Source organism: Phacochoerus africanus, chromosome X (genome assembly GCF_016906955.1).
Source record: "Phacochoerus africanus isolate WHEZ1 chromosome X, ROS_Pafr_v1, whole genome shotgun sequence".
NCBI lineage: Eukaryota > Metazoa > Chordata > Mammalia > Artiodactyla > Suidae > Phacochoerus > Phacochoerus africanus.
In genome coordinates, this window is record NC_062560.1 from 73,528,346 (window position 1) to 73,551,795 (window position 23,450).

The 23,450-nt window shown below is 34.2% G+C and overlaps 1 protein-coding gene across 1 annotated transcript in view; it reads left to right on the forward strand.

Moving 5' to 3' along the window:
• The window catches only part of DACH2 (dachshund family transcription factor 2), a 560,533-nt gene that overhangs the window by 446,634 nt on the left and 90,449 nt on the right, over nucleotides 1-23,450 (forward strand). The window contains exons 6-7 of the mRNA XM_047764685.1: nucleotides 509-681; nucleotides 13,850-13,985. Coding sequence (XP_047620641.1) covers nucleotides 509-681; nucleotides 13,850-13,985 — 309 coding nt within the window. The remainder of the gene's footprint in view (nucleotides 1-508; nucleotides 682-13,849; nucleotides 13,986-23,450) is intronic.

Below are 23,450 nucleotides of genomic sequence, written 5' to 3' on the forward strand. Positions count from 1 at the left end.
ATAGAGAAAGCAGATATAGGAACTTTTAAAATTACAAAACAATGTTAAATCCCATAGGTACTATTAATTGTTCAAAGAGATACTAGGATATATTAAAACTTCATTTTAAAAAGTTAACCAGAGTGGGAGTTCTAGTTGTGGCTCATCGGGAATGAATCTGACTAGCATCTGTGAAGACACATGTTCGATCCCTGGCCTCGTTCACTGGGTTAACGATCCGGCATTGCCATGAGCTGTGGTTTAGATTTCAGACACAGCTCGGATCTGGCATTGCTGTGGCTGTGGTGTAGGCCAGCAGCTACACCTCCAATTCGACCCCTAGCCTGGGAACCTCCATATGCCATTGGTGCAGCCCAAAAAAAGACAAAAAATAAAAATAAAAAAATAAAAAGTCAACAAGAGTAAATTTAGATACTTTTACTCATTTATAGCATCAATTTTGATGTGATTTCTCTTCAACCAAATAATGTAACTAATGTGATAATTTAACATGCACTGCCTCTTTTAGGACTGGATCTGCCGTTTATGATGATGCCTCATCCTCTACTTCCAGTCAGCTTACCTCCTGCATCAGTTGCTATGGCAATGAATCAGATGAACCATCTTAATACTATTGCCAACATGGCTGCTGCAGCCCAGATTCACAGTCCACTCTCCAGAGCTGGGGCCTCTGTTATTAAGGTAAGAATCATGTTTTAGAAGAGCATAAAGTTGTTAATTACATGTAAATTTTGATAAAGTCTTAGCATTACCACTAGATCTTCAGTATAAACACACAGCTCATTGACTCAGTTGCTTAGCATTGCTTAGCATAAGTATTGATGAGTTTGATTTATCACTAGGACTGCTAAGGTGTTTTTTTATTGTTGTTGTTTGTTTGTTTTTATTCCATGACCACAGATATGACCTTTAATTCTAGCTTCTTATTTTGCATATTCATGAACACTGTGTGTGGGTTGCACGCCCAGCTAATGACAGAAAAGAATATGCAAAAACCGTTCTCATTGTTGGAGTGAAGCAAAGTAAACACTACATATTTTGGTGTTTGTGAGATATACCACACAGGATTTGTAGTCAAAAGACCCGAATTTCAATTCTGATTCTGCCACTTAATAGCTGATCAACTTTGGATATGACAGTTAACTTGCCTGAACTTATTTCCTCAACTGTAAAATAAAGGTCATGGTAATAATCTGTTCCACTTATTTTATTGGCTATCTGGAGTTAATGTGAGTAAAATATGCATTGAAAACTGTGAAACATTAAACAAATATGTATGATAATTTATAGCATTTTCATTATCATCATTCAAATACTATTTTTCATAATTTTATGACCATTGGGTAATGAAACACAAATGATATTTTATAACCCTCCTTATGTCTCCTATTAGTGGGGCACACAGTCTCTCCAAGTGTCATGTGAACTACGCTTTCTAATACATATTTACTTTTGGTGAAGAGATAATATAAGGCTATATAGGATCAACACTGTATAGTTAATCAGGGAAATCCATTGATTTATTCCTTTGTTCCTTCATTTATTCAACAAATATTATAATTTTGATACATACACATTATATAGAGCAATATGGGAAATAATTCAGACATAGTTCCTGACTTCCATGACTCACAAACTAAATTTGAGACAAACAGCAAGTACCCATTTCACTTGTACAACAACACAGACTATGATGGATAGCATAGAGAATCACCAAGTATTACAGAAATTTAGAGGAGGAAAAGATCAAACCTAGTTGCAGGAGAGAGAGTAGGAATCACAAATGCCATTACAGCTGATGGATTTGATCTGGGTCTTGAAACATTGATATGATTGTGATAGATGCAAATGGGAGTAAAAGAAGTGAAGGCAGAGGAAATGTGAAATGTTGGACATTTTTGTTCCATTTTAATTTAACTTCCAGTTTTGTAGACTTCCAAAACAATGAATGAAATAACAATCTTTGTAGGAAAGGAAAAGGAAAACTGATAAATTTTTATTAAGCTCCATATATCTTTCCATGGCTAAGTAGCAGTGTGCTTCCTGTAAAGATTGTGGCCCTCTGTGAATTAGTCTATTCCAGATAATCAGAGCTTTGTTTGAGTGTTTGATCAGAATGTAAACCAGGAATCAGTGTTGTCTTTGAGAGAAAAAATACACCAATGAACATGAATTAAAAGATGGAATAAGTTTCTTAATGATTTTGAAACTGGATGTCTACTAAGTAAATGTGACCCCACACAAAACTGGGAAACACTATTATGAGACAAAACATGATTTAAAGTAATAGAATAGTAGCAGGTTGAAATGATAAGAAGAAACTCTCAATAGAGGCATGTTTATGGCTCTTCAAAAGTACATTTGTTTACTTTCTTAATGACCATTGCTTAGACCGAATCAACGACATTTTGGTTGAATGCTTGAGACATTGGATAGCTTTGCGGAGAATTTGGAGCAAAGAGGCACTTGGGGATGGAGCTCATGACTAGTATTTGGTTATTGGTGGTGATGATTGAAATGGTAATTATTTTCTTCTTTAATAACCAAAATATTGTTAATGTAGTAGAGCAATATAGTTATATTTTTGTTTATTGTTATTTGTCTATTTCATATGCAAACTTTTTAAAAAAGAAAGTCAGAATCTTCACAAACACAATTGGATGCTGTTTTGTGAAAGCTGACTTTAGATCATGTGATTATTTAAGTCCTGACGAATATGCAGAAACCATTTTATGCTGAAGAAAGTTGGATCTGCTTTCATACATTTATTTTGATTAATGTCAGTTGAAAACAATATATTTATTCTGAATTCCTTTTGACTAAATTTATCTACAAATCTATAGAAGTAGATTTCCATCAGAGGATGAGAAGGAAATAAAGAAAAAAAATTAAAAGAGTTGATTTCAATGAGTATATAGTGAGAGGCTTTTAACAGAGTTGCCAAGTTTTGCTTGTTTGTTTTTGCAAAGGTACTATTGTATAATAGTAACATTATTAGTTTTAAAATAATAATTCACAGGAACTACCATAACAAAAAATTTTAATTAATTGACAAGCCAGGTGTTCCTATTTTAAAACTTCACCCCTTCCTTCTAGAACACTTATCAATATGATAATAGCTATATGATACCCAATTATAAGGACAAAAAGTTCATACTTCTGTTGATCTATATTTCAACAAAAATTTCTTTTCAGTGTGCTTCTTGGTGAAGTACACTTTCAAAGTTCAGTCTACTAGAATCATATAAGCAGTGGGCAACCTACATATTGAGAGTTCATCATGTAATGCTTATTGTGGACCTTAGGAACTATTCAAAAAATAAATTTTGCTATTTACATTTGCGGATTAATTTATCCTGGTAGTTTGTCATAAAAAATAAGATAATTTATTTATTTATTTATTTATTTATTTATTTAATTTTATTTTTAGGGCCACACCCGTGGCATATGCAAGTTCCCAAGCTAGGGATCAAATCTGAGCTGCAGCCACAGCAACGCCAGATCTGAGCTGCACCTGCAACCTATGCCACAACTTGTAGCAATGCCAGATCCTGGTCAAGGCCATGGATTGAACCCACATCCTCATGGATACTAGTTGGTTTCTTAACCCTCTGAGCCACAATTGGAACTCCAAAGACGGATATTTAAATTTGTATTATTCATTGTAATTACTCAGAAAATATTTGCACTGAAATCACCAGATATTTTATATTATTCTTAGCATTTAGAGGCAAACTCTCCTTCTAAAATATGAATGATCAGAAAATTTAACATTTAATATTTAAAAATAAATGCTATAACTATGACATTTTATTTATCTTTTCTGGAGAATCCACTATGAATTAAGGAAAAATTACAATGGCCTGCTTCAGAGAACCCTCTTTGCTTTATGTTTTATTGTCTGAGCTCAGGTGGTCTGCTGTAACAAAATGCCATAGACTGAATGGCATAAACAAGAGAAATTTCTCATAATTCTAGAGATCTGGGAAATCTAAGATCAAAGTGCCTGCTGATTATGTTCCTGGTGAGAGTTCTTTTTCTTGTTTGCATATGATTTTCTTTCTTTCTCCATATTGAAGAAAAAGAGAGACAGAGAGCTCTTCTTTGCCTCTTCTTATAGGGCACTAATCTCAATGTGAAGACCCCCCCATGACCTATTACCTTCCAGAATGCCCATCTCCAAATAGCATCACATTTAGGATTAGAGTTTCAACATATGCATTTTTGGGAGACAAGCACTCAGTCCATATCATAGGCAATCTAATGTGATTATAGCATCACCTAGGAAAGGATATCTACAGTTAAAAGTCCACTAGTATGTCCATTATATCCTTACTTTCACCAATTTAAAACAAAGCTGAAGAAAAAACAAATATATATCAGAAACTTAATATACACAATAACAGATTAGAACACATTACAAAAAAGTCCAAAATATGTGTTTACTTATATTAAATTTATAAATATTCACAAAAGAGCTACCAAACTTATTGATGTGTTTAAATTAGTCTTATCGTTTACATATTTTTTTTTTTTACTTTCAAGTTAAACTTTTCCTTTTTTCATAGCATTTGAAAATAATCCCTGGAATTTAAAAAACATGCTGTAACAGGGATACAAGTTTTCAGAATCCCTCTAAATATCTGCTATTCTCCTTTAGTATAGTTTGTTTTAAGCTGATGGCTGTGTGGTGTCACTGATGACCTTGAGAATGTGATCACAATTTCTTTTGGAAGCTGGTCTTGCAGTATGTGCTTTGAATATTTGATAAATACAGAGTATCAAGTTAGTGAATGACTTGCTATACAAACCATATTTAATTTCCAGCACTTAGAATTTCTGATCAAAATCCCTGAGAGGAAATATTTTAGTATTCCTGTGCTTCACTTTGTCTTTCTGCAAAATAAATCTTTCACATTCTTTATACTTTGTTTCTATGTTTACATTTCTGATTAAGTCTACATCAGAAAACTGGTTAGGCTAATCTATAAGTCGTGTTAACTCCTCATTTTAATTCAGGTGAGACAATTTGGCATTTACTTGCAAGCATATTGTTAACTAATTGAGAAGAAGCCACTGATACTTAGTTTCAAAAGATCACAGGTCCATCCACATTTTTTGTTCTCCATTGCTTGAGTCCCTATTATGCATGGGGTGGTTTTTAAGGCTTATGACCTAATAGGGAGATACAAACAATAAACAGAATTCTTGATTAAATTTTTAAATAGACAAAATGAAATCTTATGTACTATTTTGAAAATGTGCTTTTGCTAATTTTGTTTTATACTCTATGAGGCCAGGTTCCTGAGTCATAATAAAAATTGAAACTGCCTATAGTGATTTAAAATTTCCTATATTCTATGTGCTTAAAATTTTATCAGCAAATGACTTTTAGAGTGCATGTTTGTCTAAAATTTTTTAAGTTCTTTAAAAGGATTGATGTTGAATACAGTCAACTGTGATTGCATATTCAAATAATATGTATTTTTGTAATTTGACAATCTTGTGTTTGTTTGAATGCTCATAGACTCAAATGAATGCAACACTTAGTGTACTTAGTCATAATCTTATTATTTGTCTAGTCCAATAATGTTGACCATTAGAGTAAAATTGAAAACCTTCAGATTCCTGTAATAGACCTAAAAGTTCAGTGTTTTAGATTTTATATTTGGACCAATATCCAATGGTGTGCCTGTAAACCAACTCTCCAAAAACAAACAAACAAAAATAAAAACAGAACAAAATAAAAAGAAATAAAAAACAAAACAAAATAAAAAAGTAAAAAGAAAACCGCTGACTTATAATTTTTGCCAATTTCCGTGGTATAAATATTCCCACCATGGCTGATTCCAAGTTACCAACAGCTTAACACCTGGCTCACAAAATTACTGCATATTTAACAATCAACCCTAGTTTAAATAGGCTCCAAAACAACACTTTCCTTTTAAAGTGTTGCAGGAAATATGAAATGTTTATCAAATCAAACTATCTATTGCCAATCTCCTCCCATATACATTAAGCAAAACAAAATCATTTGAGACATGTTCACCTATTATTTTCTATTTCTTCAGAAAAGCATAACATATTAACTCAAAGTTTGAGAATTCTCTATAAAAATGAATGAGTGATCAGTTTACCAATTAAAATTATACCACTTTAACATAGAATAAAGTCAAGTTGGAAGGAGCATAGTTGCATTCCTGGCTTTTTCTTCTACCAGTGTGTAAATATTTCCACCACAATGTGAAAAGAATTTTGTGATTAGAGGTGTTAACTTCTGCAAATGCCCTTAAATGATGAAAGCTAAGACAAGGGATACTAGACCTGGTTGGCATTTGCATTTTTAATTTCCTTTTCACAGGTAGGAGAGAAAACCATAGCTTTTTAGAGCTTTGAGGAGTGATGTGACTTTTAGAAGCTTAGATATCTAAAGAAAATATATGTTTGCTTATAGTTTAATGAATTTCCCCACTTCTATGATGGTAAATAATTATCAAGGATAACTAGCATATACCTACTAAAGCAACACTTTTCAATATAGTAACTACTAGCCACATGTGTTTATTTCAATTTTTTTTTTTGTCATTTTAGGGCCGCACTCATGGCATATGGAAGTTCCCAGGCTAGGGGTTGAATTGTAGCTGTAGCAGCTGGCCTACATCATGGCCATAGCAACATCAGATCTGAGCCGCATGTTTAACCTGCACCACAACTCACGGCAATGCCGATCCTTAACCCACTGAGCGAGGCCAGGGATCAAACATGCATCCTCATGGTCATTAGTCAGATTCGTTTCTGCTGCGCTACAGCAGGAATTCCTATTTCAATTTAAATTAATTAAATAAAATGAAAACTTCAGTTTTTCAGTTGCAACTAACCACATTTCCACTGCTCAATAGTCACATGTTACTTGTGAATACTATATTAGAAGGCACAGGTAGAGAACGTACGCATCATTCCAGAAAATTGTATTGGACAGCACTATTTCTAGAGCATTAGAGAGAGAAGATGGTTGACAAGGTAAGAATAACTAGTAATTTTTTTGGGGAAAAGGAAAATACAGATTGAAAAATCAGCAAGTATATTGCAATTAACCTTGAATTTGGCCAAAAGAACAGTTATTGCTGAATATTGGCTTACTCTATTATTATTATGATCATTTTCTATTAGAAAGCAGAGAGCAAGAACACAGAATTCACTGTTTAGAAAAGTTTTAGTATGTGCTTTATCAAAAACACAAAATTAATAGGCAGAAGCCCCACCCTTAAAATAATTTATAGAATTATATACTATTTCTGGCTAGAGCCATCACAGTTTGTTAGCTAAGTAAGATGCATTAAGAAGCATATTTCACTGGAGGCAGTATAGCATGATGAGTAAGAGCATGGGCTCCGAAGTCAGATTGTCTGCCAGTATTTGAATCCTAGTATCACTATTTTTTGTTATGTGACTTTGGGAAAATTAATTAACCTGCCTGTATCTCAGTTTGCCTTATTTACCAAGAATTAGGGATGATAATTGTAACTACCTCATAGTGTTCACGTGAGACTTAAATGAGACAAAGCTTATTTATACACTTAGAACACTATATCTGGTAAATACTCAGTGTATATATCATTTTACTATGTTCTATATTCAAAAATCCATATAGAAACAGTAGCAAGTAGAAACCAAAGTCATGGCCAAGAGCTAGCCTGAGAAAAAAGTAGCTTTCTCTGTATACTTTGTCTGTGCAACCTCTTATCAGTACCAGAACTGAGGGTTGCCCATCATTAGATGTATATACAGGTATTGGACCCTCCACCCAGAGAGCATTCATTCACCTGTAATGGCTACTTTGATCTTAATGCCACAAAAGAAAGGTTAGGGATCTGGTGGGGACTGAAGAGTGGTGCCCATTCTAATATCAGAATTGATCTGATTTATATTTTATTTTAAAGTATCTTTGAAAGTTTATGTGTGGACTATTTAGTCTTTAGTTTGAATTATGAGCATCTACACACCAGGTCTTTCATCCCCAATGGGTACATTAGGCACTCAATAAATGTTTCCTTCGTAAATGAATGTAAACAAATGATTAATTGGATATTAAACTTTGGGAAGTGTTTTCAGCATAAATGATCATTAGTGATATAGACTTTTAATTCCAAAACTGGAAAAGACATTATAGGTTGCAAACATATTTTTTGTTTCGGTTTTGCTATTATTGTTTTTTTTTATTTTTTGTCAGAAACTAGTTTGAGAATATTGTTATGCCAGGCACATAGTCTTTAGGTCTGGCTCAGATCCCTTTACTGTTGGCTCAGCTATTAGCATTTGTAGCTAATAACCAATATAACCATAATATAAATTGGAAATTGCATTATGATCATTAAGCTTGCAAGGCCTTTCATCCTTCAGTTATATTAGTCAATGTGGCAAAATTCTGAGGGAAGAATAGGTAAAATACCTGACTGAGGAGTTCCCGTCATGGCACAGTGGTTAACGAATCTGACTAGGAACCATGAGGTTGCAGGTTCGATCCCTGGCCTTACTCAGTGGGTTAAGGATCTGGCATTGCCATGAGCTGTGGTGTAGGTCGCAGACACGGCTTGGATCCCGCGTTGCTGTGGCTCTGGCTTAGCCCAGTGGCTAGGGGTCCAGTCAGAGCCTGGGAACCTCCATATGCTGCAGGAGTGAACCTAGAAAAGGCAAAAAAGACAAAAAAAATACCTGACTGATATGAAAACCTCTTTACTATTTGACATTTAATTGTTTTATGATACATTACATCTGTATTTAAAGGAAACGTTGTCATACCAGTGTGCCACAGCTTTCTCTAATAACAAATTTAAGAAATTTAGTGTAGGAAGCTGTTATTTGGCTATTTACCAATACCATCTGATTAGCTGTGTTTTTTTTTGTTCGGCGAGCAGCTGGCAATTAATGAATTGATTGGAAATGATCACAAGGCAATGGCATTAGCATGTGAACATCTGGTATTAAAATTAGTCAACACAGAGAGGGGTTTTGTGATAATTCAAATTCACTGAAAAAAATCACTAGTTGAGTCTTATTCTAAGAGCTCTGTGGAAAGACAAAGCTATTACTATCTTTTAGAACATGAAATGAAGATACATTGAGAATTGAATGTGTGTGTGTGTGTGTGTGTGTGTGTTTGGGTGGGTGGCAGAGGTCCAAGCCTACAATATAATTATGCAGGCCATGGATATTCCCACTGAGCTATCCATTCTCCAACTCGAGGGCATTTACGTGCAATGAGCAGATATGGCCGATTCCCTTAAGTTGTCAGCCTCTTCCAGAACCAGTTGATCACATTGAAGAGGTGAGGGTCCTTTGCCCAACCCTCACATGGGTCACATATAGGGCATGCCTATGATTTTGCACTGTCCATGGTTACATGTTCCAGCTATATCCCCATCTGCTTGGTTTTTTTCTAAATTCATGAAAGCCCTGCCACATTCATCTATGTTAACTTAAATACAATTGTCAATTGAAGATTGTCTATACATACAAATTCTTAAACTGATTCATAAAAATTCATAAAGTGTTATGCTTCCAATAGTATTCAAAAGTGACAAATTTGAGCATCAAATTCTTGTTCAGGATTAGTGGTATGCCAAGTTAGCAACACAAATGAACAAACTTTTAGTTTTCTTGTCCCTTAGTTTATTATTTAAGTCCATTAAGTTACAATCTGTTCTGTTTCTCTAGAACTCTGGGGTCAGTACAGAAGGAACAAATCAATTAAATATGAAATATCAAGGCAAATGTGTGAATAATATATCTTGCATTCAGATAAACTTCTAAAAGCCACTCCTCAGCAGCAAAATGCCACTAAATCCTTTAGGAACTCATTAATAGATTCACATTTGGAAGAGTAATTACAGTGAGAGTTGAATGCCAATTAAATAAAAATAAAAAGACAAATTGAGTATTATTAACCTCATGGAATGCTTGAGAAGAATCAATATAATATCAGAGGTACAATTTAAAAGATATAGCCATTCTTAAAAGGCAACTACATACATGTACACATACATATAAGCATATTTAATATGCATGTATTAGTACTTCATGGGTTCTGCATATACTACCATATTTCCAAGGCTGTAAAGAAATACATTGAGATGAAATAAAGGATCTCTGTGAAAATGGGCAGGGTTGATACCGTAGTGCCCATAAACTAAATCCTATACCAAATTGACTGTGTTGGACCTTGCATAAAACTGATTTTTCTCAGCATTGACTCTGCTCTTTATTAAGGTTCAAATGTACTCTCAAATAATTTAATATGATGAGTGTCTCTTTTGGCCATTTGTGATATGTTCCTCCCCATAAAAAAGGGAAATTGTGATAGAAGAGGAAATAGTATGTATTAATTGATAACATTTTCTATACTCTCTCTTTTTAAGCATAAGCCTTGACCTATGTAAGTATATGCTAGAATTTGAGATACTGTTGCAGATGATATTACTAATTGAAGGGGAAAGTTGGGATTTGACTGGGTAGGTGTATATCAGTTTTGGAAATTTCCCTCCTCTGCTACTTTGACTGAATCTGGAGAAGACTTTTGCAGTGTTTCTGAAAAGCTGTTTTTGATGGGGCATGAATGAAATACATGAAGAGTAACAGTGTTGTAAAAGTCATAAACGCCAAATAAAATGAAGTCATCAATGAGTAAAATGATTAGGGTTTTAGCTTTGCAATTTACCTTTTTAAAAGCCCTTATTGATTTGTTGCAAATACTGTTAACCCTGTATTTGGCAAATGGTGAAGATATTATCACTTGTGTTCTCATTTGTAATAAAACAGATTAACTTGCTGTGAAAATTTAACTAGGCTGAGACACAACAGTAGCCACCTAATGAACCGAAGCACATTGCAGTTAAGTAGCTAAATAGATGCATACTGATTACAGGGCTGAAAAATGGATCTGTTTACTTGCAAAGAAGAAATTGTTTATAGAACTATTCGTTATTTTAGGAGAAATTAAACATTTGCAGTTCCACACAGATTTTTTTTTAAAACCCACCTAATTCTTAATCAGTATAAGGCACTGGAATCATCTAATATTGTTTACATGGTGAAAAACTCTGATCTCTGTGATGCCTTAGGAAAACAGTAACAATGAACTGAACCTTGATTGAATATGCAAAGTATAGGCTACAAAATCTTAAAGCAGAAATATGATTTTATGCATAATGTTATTGTAACTCTAAATTGTGTTTTCAAAGTTATTGTTTCACCTAATGTGCTATTGAAAATATCAAAGAAATTTAGAGGTAAATTATTTGAGTTCATATTGTTTAGTCATATGCAAATTTTAAATATTTGAAGGATTCCTCTTTATAGCTTTGCATTTTTCCTCATTACTTATAGCATTTTCTATTTGTGTAGATGATCTTCTGATTATTTAAAAACTTCAGAGTGAGCTTTCATTTTTCATTAAGCAGAGTGGACAAGAGCAAGCATTTTGTATTCTCTTGCTTTTCCAAACCATCAATTTTATGAATCACCCCCAAATTTTCCATTTTCTTATAGCAGCATGTATTGCTGTGCGTATGTTTCCTGTTTGCCACTACGAGGTGATTTTGTAGGTTCAGTTCTATGTTTGCTCAGTAACTTCTGTACTTTGTCCCTGTCCATTCAATTAGAGGTCCATTAGAGATAAAAATAATTCATTAAATTGCATATTTTTTCAGCAAATATCCAACGTTAGAATTCAAAGACTGAATGTTCTACACTTTATGCAGATGTTTTAGCATAGAATCACTGAGACTACACAACAGCAAAAAGTGAAAAAATAATTTTGTCCTCATGTATGAAATTCATTTCATTGGTGTGTGTGTGCGTGTATATACACATGCTATTTAGAGATTATGTTTTTATTCACTGCAGTTTAGGTTGGATTTCACAACTGATGAACTACTAGCCTTTTCAAAAAATAAAAGGATATAGTATAAGGGCTATACATATTTTTCTGTTCACCCTCATACCATTCCTCTGAAATGCATATATAATTATTTGGAAAAAACACAATTCTCGTCTCCTTTGCTTATATGTGTCCTTTGATTTTACCTTGTATACATAGTATTGCAACTATATATTTAACTATATACTTAATAGAAAATAAGTGTATATTTCTCTGTCTTAAAACATTGTTTTTGAAGCATGAAAATAGTTATAGAGCCTTTAAAGTGTAATATATATTTACATTTTTGTTGTTTAATAACTACATAATACTACAGCTAATATACTCAAAGTCCACTATTCATTTCATTAAAATTATCAAATGTTAACTAAATGCTAAATAATAATATAAAGCACCATTTAAGATGAACATACTACATTGATGACTGTATTAGTTCTTTATTGCTTCTTTAACAAATTTGACAAATTTAGTAGCTTAAAACAATGCAAATTTATTATCTCACAGTTCTGTAGGTCAGATGTCTGATATTGGCATCACTGAGCTAAAATCAAGGTGCTGACAGAATTTCTTTCTGTAAGCCTCTAGGAAAGAAGCAGTTTCCTTGCTTTTTCCATCTTCTCTCTCTGACCATTCTTCTGTAATCATATTTCCCTCAGACCTTCTCTGTCTGCCTCCAAGTCCAGCTATTAATATATGGATTGAACATCTTTGACAGGGTGGGGGCATTATTCCGCCTGCCACAATGATAGACATTGCAAAATATTTACCTCTACTAATGAAATAATAGCCTTTAACTTTCATGTTATTGCTTTTGCATTAAATAATTTTTCTTACAGAATTATCAATTTGGGGCCTCTCAAGCAAAGCCTATGTGAAAATGTATAAGCGCATATTTTGTGAACTAATTTTTAATATTGTGATGATTAGACTACTGATGTTGCAATTATGCATAATTAGAACATTTAATTAAGAAATTTATTATGGATGAATTAAATTTTATAGAAGAAACAGTCTCTGACCCAGCATGTCTATCACCTAGTCATATTTATTGTGTATATGGATAAACACCACAATTTGTTTTTTTATTGATCAAATTAACTAAATGATTGTCAGATTTATTCATCAGGTTGTGATGCATACTGAAAACTTCAGAGTTTTTTAGTAATATTCATTATTGCAGAAGTCTTGAGCTCCATAACAGTTACTATAGATGTATGTGAAAGAAATATCTTATTTGTATTCAAATTCATTATTTAAAATTATAAAAATTAAATAACTATAAAAATTGATATTGATAGGTCTTAGTGTTTGTTTTGAAAACCCATCATTGTGTTCTGTGACTGCCAAACCATTTTGTTGGCAAAATTCAAGATGAATTCCTAAGGTCTGATAGATTACAAGTAAATTATTGCTATAATTTTTTTCAGTGAGGAAAGACTCAGCATGTGCCAGGTGTCACTGTTTGTTAGTTTTATTCCAAGGTTCTCAAGTGTTTATCTTTGGGAGCTCTTCTTACTCAAGAGAGTAGGATCAACATCCAGGTTACGTCCTGAACATTATATCAATGCAGAAGCTTACAATAACAATAACCTTCACTAATAATAATAATTTCACTTCATACTCTTTGCTGAATTTCCTAGGCAAGCAAGTGGAAATCACCTTTTCTTGAGCCTCTACCATGCATCCAGCATGACACTGAACCCTTCCATCTTCTCATTTAACCCCCACGATATTCCATTAAATTCCCAAGAACAAAAAATACACTTTTGTCTAAAGATATATGTTTAAGACCAGGTGTTGTGGCTGTATACACTTTCAGAATGAGAGGTCAACGTTTCAAACGTTATGAACTCAACCAATATGAAAAACTTGGTGCACAGATGATATTTCCTTTTGTGTTTCCTTTTGTGTAAGGAACGGATCCCAGAGAGTCCTTCTCCTGCTCCCTCTCTGGAAGAGAGTCATCACCCTGGGAGCCAGACCTCCTCCCACCCCAGCAGCAGTGTGTCCAGCTCTCCCTCTCAGATGGATCACCATTCGGAAAGAATGGGTGAGTATCTCACCTGAAACAAGGATTTGAAAGATAGTCTTCCAGGAAATTCTTCATAGGCAATAGACAGGGGAGAAAAAATCCAGGGGGAGCTAGTGATGCTTCCTTAATACAGATGACTTTTAAAAGTGGTCATTTTTTATTGATGAAGCAATATCAACAAAAAAAGTCCTAGAAGTTTGTTCTCTGGAAGGGCCATCACTTACTATATCATTGGATCCCATGGGAACAATTTGGAGTTTTGTAGAGTATATGTTAATTCAGTATATTAGTATTTGACAGCTAGTGGGATACAAATCACCTGTTACATCTACAGCACCCTTCAAATAATGGAAGATAAAATATCCTTTAGGCAGTTGATCATTTAAGAGTGATTAAAAAGTTGAATCAACATATGATTTGCTACAACCTCAACAATTTAGATCACAAGTATTTAACATGATTTTCTCTACATTTATTTTTTACTGTCTCAGAAGTCTTACACTAGAGATACTCTTCAAGAGCTATTATAATGTTATTGTCAGTGATGTTGCATATTGAAGGCTTGAATGTAGCCACAGTCTGGCACCAACTAGCTATGAGATCTTGTGTATGTCACCTAACCACCATGATTATCTTTGCCTAACATATGGAAATAATTACTGCTCTGCCTAGTATACTGGAGTTTTGTGAAGTCAGATGAGATAATATGGGGAAAAACACTTCAAAAATTTAAAGTGCTAAGGAAATGTGGGGGATAAGCACTGTTTTTCTCTGTGTGGCTTTACCTTGATTGATTATTTGTTATAGCTGAATACATATGTATGTATACCTGAGTAGGATCAGACAGCAGGAGATGATAAGCTATAACAAATTTTCATGTAGTGCATAATAATTATGAACCAAGTGAGCTAGGTAAATCTTCCTCAATCTTGTGTACCTACACAATCTAATTTCTTAAGTATTCGTTTCCTTTAGGGAAAATGATTTCTGCTTTTCTTCTAGTCTTATTATAGGGACAGTTTAAAATGTGAATTATAGATTTTTAAGCTTTATAACAGTGATTGCCTCAAGCCTCTCCAAAATAATGTTTTTACGGGGGAGGAGAGTAATTTGAGGGATTAAGTAAGATTTTAGGTTCTGGATTTGTGCTGGGAAAGGATAAGAATGATTTCTCCCTTGTGGAAATTCATCTAAGTCTCAGTTAAGGTACAAATATCATATATTGTTTGTACCTATTTAGCTTCATAGTGAGTTCAGTGGGTCTCAAATCTGACTCCCCATTGTAATCACCTATGAAGCATTTACAAATCTGGATGCTCAGGGTCTCATTTACCTGGTCTGGAATAGAGCCAAGGAGCAGCATTTTTGTTTTGCTTTTCAGTATCTCCTCAGGAGGTTCTAACTTGCAGGCAGTGTTAAGAACCACTGAGTTAGAACTTATGGCTAAAGACCATAAGGAAATAAAGTTTAATTCCTGGAAGAGGTGACAGAAGATTCCTAATTTTGTTCTGTGGATACAGACTAACCTAGTTGTTAAAATTTTGTGTGCTACTGATTCAAGGGAGTCTGAGTGAACCTGCTGATATAGCCTGAATGCTTGTAAATGAATCAAGAAACCAAGCATACATTATTCTATCAAGATAATCTTTGCATTGATGAGGAAAGGGGGATAGAGGAAAGGGAGAGAGAGAGTTATTTATCGAGTTCTGTCTAAAAGCAAAGCACACAGGGAAATACTTATACTCTGTGATAGACATATTGTAAGAGATATACTTAGAAATAAAATCTATCTAAAGCAATATAATCTAAAAAAAAATCTTGACAACATAAAACATTTCTAATTGCTTTGGTAGCAATTATACTTTCTATATACATTCCACAATAGTCCAAGTATGAATGTCTATAAATGAAGAAAAAATTTGATGATTTTTGGGTTAAAGTGACCATATCTTATTGATAGTGCTATTAACACCTTAATAAAATATAACTAAGGAGATTATATAATAAACTGAAAATTGACATGATTTTCCTCTTTCAATATAAATGTTTTTTTAAGAAGCATTTACAACAATCACCAGAAAATTATATTTTATATTTTATCTATTATTTTTTCTGTATATTTTCAAAAACACTATGAAGTGAATTAAATGCTTAATTACTTTAAACTCATGAAATTAAGTGCTAAATTCTTTTAAGAAGCATTTTGGGAACTATATTATTAATTAAGGAGGTAAATAGCTAATTTTCACATGAACTTTAAAAGGGGAAATATTTCAATGATTTAAAGAAAATATATTGGCAATTATATATGCACTATAAATTTTACTTTAAAATTCACATGATTAAGCAGCTTATAGATTTTTAAATTTTATGATCATCAGACCAACAAAAATCTCTTCACTGATTCAAAAGTAGAGGTGTATAAACTTAATGTTAGCTGTTATTGGAGTGAAATAACTATTTCTGTAATGCTTTTTTGCTTTTCTTTGGGTGTCTTGCAAGAAAATTACTCAGTTATATCTCTTATTTATAGTTATGATGCCCAACAATAGAGAGGAACTTGTTGTTGATCAGGATAATGGACCAACTATCAAAAAATTCCAAAGGGAAAATAAAGGTAAAATGATTTTTGCTTATTTGATATACATATAAAGATCAGATACTAACTCAATTAACATCCTAGTGCTGCATATTGCATCCACATTTCCCTAAGTCAGAAGAGATCCATATTGGCTTTAGATAAATTCTTTTAGTAGTAAAACAAAAAAATAATACCGGAAGCTTGTTTAATTGATGCAGTAAATAACATATTAGCCCAAAGTTTCTCTGTGCCTATGGTTGGAAACTTTACCTTAAGCCCCTTTAATATGCCTGGTCGGAGACATCTGACCCTCTTATTATATATGCACTTTGATGGTTATGTTTGAAACCTTGAGCTGTAAGTAAATCGTCTTTTGATGGTTATGTTTGAAAACTTGAGCTGCTCTCATGGAGGAGAGATATTTCCCTTAACACTCGAAAGTGATTTTTTTTTTTTGCTTTTTTTTAAGGCCACACCCTAGCGGCATATGGAGGTTCCCAGGCTAGGGAGTCGAATCAGAGCTACAGCTGCTGGCCTACGCCACAGCCATAGCAACATGGGATCCAAGCTGTATCTGCGAACTACACCACAGCTCAGGGCACCACTGGATCTGTAATCTACTGAACAAGGTGAGGGATCAAACCCGCAACCTCATGGTTCCTAGTTGGATTTGTTTCTGCTGTGCCATGATGGGAACCCCTTGAAAGTGATTTTTAAAAGTATATGCTAATTTGGACATTTCAAATGAAAGTTTAGCAAGTTACTCCAATCAAGTATTTATGTCGTCATCCAAATATTTATGCAATTTGGCTTTTTATCAACTGATGTACATGTGTCATTTCTGCACACTATACAGTTTTTCCTCAGGTTATCTATCTAAAGTAGAGTAAGAATTTCAAAATCATGCTATCTTGATATAAAAGCTGAGTACAATTTTGTTTTAAAAATGGAGTTTCCATTGTGGCTCAGCAGTAAGGAACCCAACTAGTATTCATGAGAATGTGGGTTCAATCCTTGGTCCCGATCAGTGGGTTAAAGATCTGGTTGCCATGAGCTGTGGTGTAGGTCACAGATGTGGATCAATTCCCATATTGCTGTGGCTATGGCATCGGCTGGCAGCTGCAGCTCCAATTCAGCCCATGGCCTGGGAACTTCCATATGCCACGGGTGCGGCCCTAAAAGAAAAAAAGAAAAAGGCTGCAAAGGCGGTTCCCATTGTGGCTCAGTGGATTAAGAACTGACTAGTATCCATGAGGATGTGGGTTCAATCCTTGGCCTTGCTCGGTGGGTTAAGGATCCAGCGTTGCCGTGAGCTGTGGCGTAGGTCACAGACGTGGCTTGGATCCTGCAGTTGCTGTGGCTGTAGCATAGGCCTACACCTGAAACTCCGATTTGACCCCTAAAATAGGAACTTCCATGTGCCATGGGGGCAGCTATAAAAACAAACAAAAAAAGGATGTAAAGGTTAGAAAGTAAGGGAAAATACATTGGCAGATATAGGTTATGCATTATAACAGTCACCATGAGTTAGTAATGCTAAGCTAAGGAACATAAACTGACATGTAATTTATCAGATCATCAGATGATCTGATTGTACTTCACTATAGGTACATTTTTTTGTCTCTACTAAAAATGCTCATAATATATAGAAAATGCACTCCGCGAGCTGAAGAATTAATGAAGGAATTTTTCTTTCTTCTCTAGACTGAGCTCACTTCCCAATTACCTAGATGAGCATGTTAGTTAGAATTTAGAATAATGCATGATTTTAATTTCATTAATCTATTGTTCGTTTCCTTGCCACGTTTCATCTTTTCTTATCCAAACGCTGAAAGGCTATACCCTCTGGGGCCCCAAGATGTAAGTGATTGATTTCTGAAAAGTTGTCAGAATGGAAGAAGTCAGGTTCAGTGTATTAAACTACCCAAACTCTTACACAGGTAATGAAATTGTAGTTAAAAATGAAACTTCAGGAGTTCCCGTTGTGGCTCAGTGGTTAACGAATCTGACTAGGAACCATGAGGCTGCGGGTTCGATCCCTGCCCTTGCTCAGTTGGGTTAAGGATCTGGCGTTGCCCTGAGCTGTGGTGTAGGTTGCAGACGAGGCTCGGATCCCGCATTGCTGTGGCTCAGGCGTAGGCCGGTGGCTACAGCTCCGATTGGACCCCTAGCCTGGGAACCTCCATATGCCGCGGGAGCAGCCCAGGAAATGACAAAAAGACAAAAAAAAATTCATTCGTAACCCAGCAACAATGTGTTCCTGAAACCCCTTTTCCAGAGAGTCATGATTATTTGAAGGACAGATTGGTAGTAAAGCAGCTTTTCTAGGAAAATCTCAAGCCATACATGATACATATGATTCTGTCAGAACTACAACCCTCATAAGTCAAAATGGCATTTAGGGCTGGCTTGTGCACTGCAGTGCTCAAGTACACAATGCTGTGTCTCATGAAAAATCAGCTGGAGTACTAGTACAGATGTAGACTAACTGATTTTCATAACATACACAGTGGCGTGCACTGGCATTTCTGAATCTCTTGCTGTGGAATGAAACAGTTATATTCATTTCAAATTGGTTGGTCACACATCCTTATGAGGACATTAATAGACAGGAGTAGCATATTAAACTCTACCTCTCCAGTTATAATGAAAAGCTTTCTTTTAAATGGTATTTTCTATATCAAGTTCTACCAGTTACATTTGTGATATTAAGATAAAATATATTTTCCTCAAATAGATTTTAGTTCTTAAAAAGGAATGTTGATAAACTAGAAGTCTCAACATTTATTAAGCTTGACAAGTAGGCAGTTTATACAACTGTGGCAAACATATGTTTTCACATCTGTTTTGAGTAATATCATCATGATTTTTAAAATGATTTATAGTTCTGGAAATTATAAAATGCGAGCTTTGCTATTACGTGGAAATTTTCAGAAAATGAAGAAATACCAATAGAGTATGCTTCGTGTAGCCCACATTTTATTCTAGCTTGTAAAATTGGGTGAAAGTGTGACACATGTCTCAAATGATAATTTGCATTTTTGTCTTGAATTTTCATATGCAGACATTTCAAAGTCTGTATGACCTGGGCTTTCCTGGCAGTGATGTCCATTTCAACTGTGTCCAGTATGACTTACTGAAATTGCTATTTTAGTTTTGACTCAAGCATTTTGACTAGACTGATTGGTCAGTCCAGCGAGGCTTTGATTTTTTTTTTCCACAGACTTAGTTAAATCAACCAAATCAATCGCACATTATGACATTGTGTTACATAGTTCTAACAATCAGTTCCGGGATTCTTTTTTTCTAAAAATTACTCAGTGAATTTTATTACATTTTTAGTTGTACAATGATCATCACAACCCAATTTTATAGCATTTCCGTCCCAAACCCCCAGCACAACCCCTGACCCTCCAAGATTCCTTAGAGTAGAACCTTTGGGTTTTTCCACCCTACTTTACCCATGTGGAAGCAAAGGGGCAAAGCAAAACCCTTTTCCCACTCATTTCCCAAACTGATGGCAAGAATAGGGGCTTTTTGATATTTTACATTTTGAATTGAATGTATCTATTGAAAACTATATATGCAAGAAGTACTGACGATCACATTTGAAATGCTATATAAACACTGGAACAATAAATTTATCATTTAGCTCAAGACCTGAGTACACTGAACCATTACATTTTAAATTGGTCCACAGACAACAGATGAAAAGTTAATAGTTTTAACATCCTTTGATCAGAAGAATCTAAAGTAGACCTTGGGAGTTCCCATTGTGGCACAGCGGAAACAAATCTGACTAGTATCCATGAGTATGTGGGTTGGACCCCTGGTCTCTCTCAATGGGTTGGGGATCTGGGTTGCTGTGAGCTGTGGTGTAGGTTTCAGATGCAGCTTGGATCCCAGATCCCACATTGCTGTAGCTGTGGTGTAGGCCAGCAGCTGTAGCCCACAGGTGCGGCGCTCAAAAGCCAAAACAAAAAACAAACAAAAAAACCTCAAAAGCATGTGTTGCTCTCTTCCTCTCTTGCTCTTTCTCTGTCTGTCTCTCTTTCTCTTTTTCCCTCTTCTTACTCCACCACCAGAGCCTGCCTGTGCTTTCCCCACACGTATCTTCTCTCCTCTCTTAATAAACACCTACTTGCTTTGCTGAAACAATAATAAGGTATATATCCCATCTAAATTAAAAGTACTATCATATTCATTTCTATGCAAATAGATTAATTTCAGTTTAGAAAAGGATTTGGGCTATATATTGACACTCTAATAATGTAAATATTTTCTATTCAATCAGATTCTTCTCTCGCTTTATTCCTGAGACAATCTCAGATACTACATTAAATCTTTATTGGAAGGTGCTTGGAAATGATCATGATGCTGGTTAAGATGGGAAATACACCTGCTGAATATTATATATTTTTTGAATAAGAGAGACTAAAATATTGAACCAACTATAATATAAATATCATTACACATAGAATTTATGATGATGTTAAAGGAAAGTGACAGATATAATTTCGTGCATTTTTTACTATTCAGTAATTCCAAATAGAAATGAGAGAAACAAGGAATATATCTTACTGGAAATTTTTTTTGAATTACCTTCATTTTAAAAAATTTTTATTTAGAAACAACTGTAGATTCAAATTATGTTGCAAAAGAATCCATAAAGATCTTATGTACCCTGTAACCAGTTTCTCCCAATGACAAAATCTTATATGATTATAATCCAATAGGAAAAACAGAAATTTACATTAAGTCCACAGACCTTACTCATATTTCATCAGTTTTACATGAATTCATTGGTGTGTATGTTGCAAGTGTAAATAGTTATTCTTTTTTATCACTGAGTAATATTCTATGGTATGTATGTACCATAGTTTGTGTAAACATTTATCCATTATATGACATCTCATTTTTTCCAGTTTTTGTCTAATATTCATAAAGCTTTTAGGAACTCTTATGTACAGGTATTTATGTAGGTAAAACTTTTCATTTATCTGGGACAAGTGCACAAGAGCTGGGTCATACAGTAAGTGTATGTATACTTTTTTTATAATGATTTTTATTTTTTCCATTATAGCTGGTTTACAGTGTTGTCAATTTCCTACTGTACAGCAAGTTGACCCAGTCACACATGCATATGTACATTCTTTTTCTCACAATATTATGCTCCATCATAAGTGACTAGATATAGTTCCCAGTGCTATACAGCAGGATCTCATTGCTTATCCATTCCAAAGGCAATAGTCCGCATCTTTTAACCCCAAATTCCCAATCCATCCCACACCCTCCCCCTTCCCCTTGGCAACCACAAGTCTGTTCTCCATGTCCATGATTTTCTTTTCTGTGGAAAGGTTCATTTGTGCCATATTTTAGATTCCAGATATAACTGATATCATATGGTATTTGTCTTTCTCTTTCTGACTTACTTCACTCAGTATGAGAGTCCCTAGTTCCATCCATGTTGCTGCCAATGGCATTATTTTGTTCTTCTTTATGGCTGAGTAGTATTCCATTGTGTATGTATACTTTTATAGCAAACTGCCAAACTATCTCCCAGAGTGATTGGATCATTTTTATATTCCCACCAGCAATATGTGAGTGGTCCAGGTTTTCCACATCCTTGCAAGCATTTCATGTTGTCCTTTTTTAAAAAAACATTAACTAGTCTCATAGGGGTGTGTAGCAATATCTCATTGTATGTTTAATTTTCATTTCTCTAATGGCTAGTGATATGGGACCTCTTGTCTGTATATCAAATTTGAAAAATTATCTCTTCATGTCTTTTCCTCATTTTTAAATTGGTTTGCTTTTTTATATTGTTGAACTTTGGGAGTTCTTTATATATTCTATATGCAAGTCCTTTGTCAAATATTTAGTTTGCAAACATTTTCCCAACTCAGGTTGTTTCTACAACCTCTTAAAAGGAGAAGGGGTAAATTAGGAGTTTGGGACTAACATATGCACACTATTATATACAAAATAGATAACTAACAGGGACCTACCATATGGCACAGAGAAATCTACTCAGTATTCTGTAATAATCTATATGGGAAAAGAATCTGAAAAAGAATGAATATATGTGTATATATATATATATACACATACATAGACATATATATGTGTGTGTATATATATATGATTCACTTTGCTGTATACCTGAAACTAACAAAACATTGTAAATCGACTATACTATAATATTTTTTAAAAGGGTCAAATGCAGAGCAAAGGTTTTTAATTTTAAGTGCAATTTGTAATTTTTTTCTTTTATGGTGCTTTTCATGTCAAGTCTAAAATTCTCTTCACCTAGTCTTAGGCCCTGAAGATTTTCTCCTATGTTTTCTCCTATGTATTTTATAGTTTTGCCTTTTATATTTATAATCATGACCTCAGGTCAAGGTTCTTTTTGTTTTTCTACTCTGGAACCATTTGTTGAAAAGAATATTCTTCCTCCATTGAATTGCTTTTGTGCTTTCCACAAAAATCAGTAATCTGTACTTATACAGGACTATTTGTGTGTTTTATTTACCTATTTACCTATCCTTCTACTGGTACTACTGTCTTGATTATTGAGGCTCCATAATAAGTTTTAGTATCTGATTAAATTACTCCTACTCAGATTACCATGGCTACGCTAGAACCAGTGCTTTTTCCACATATTTCATAAAACATCGTCTGTGTCTATAAAATTTTTTTCTGGGGTTTTGATGGGAATTAAAACTACAGGTCAGTTTGGAAAAAACTGACATCTTTACTTTTTTCAGTCTTCCAGTATATGAGTTCAATATGTCTTTCCATTTAGGTTTTCTTTGATTTCTTTCATCAGCAAATTTAGCTTTTGGCATACAAGTTTGGTGCAAAATTTGTTAGGTTTATACATACATATTTAATTGTGTAAT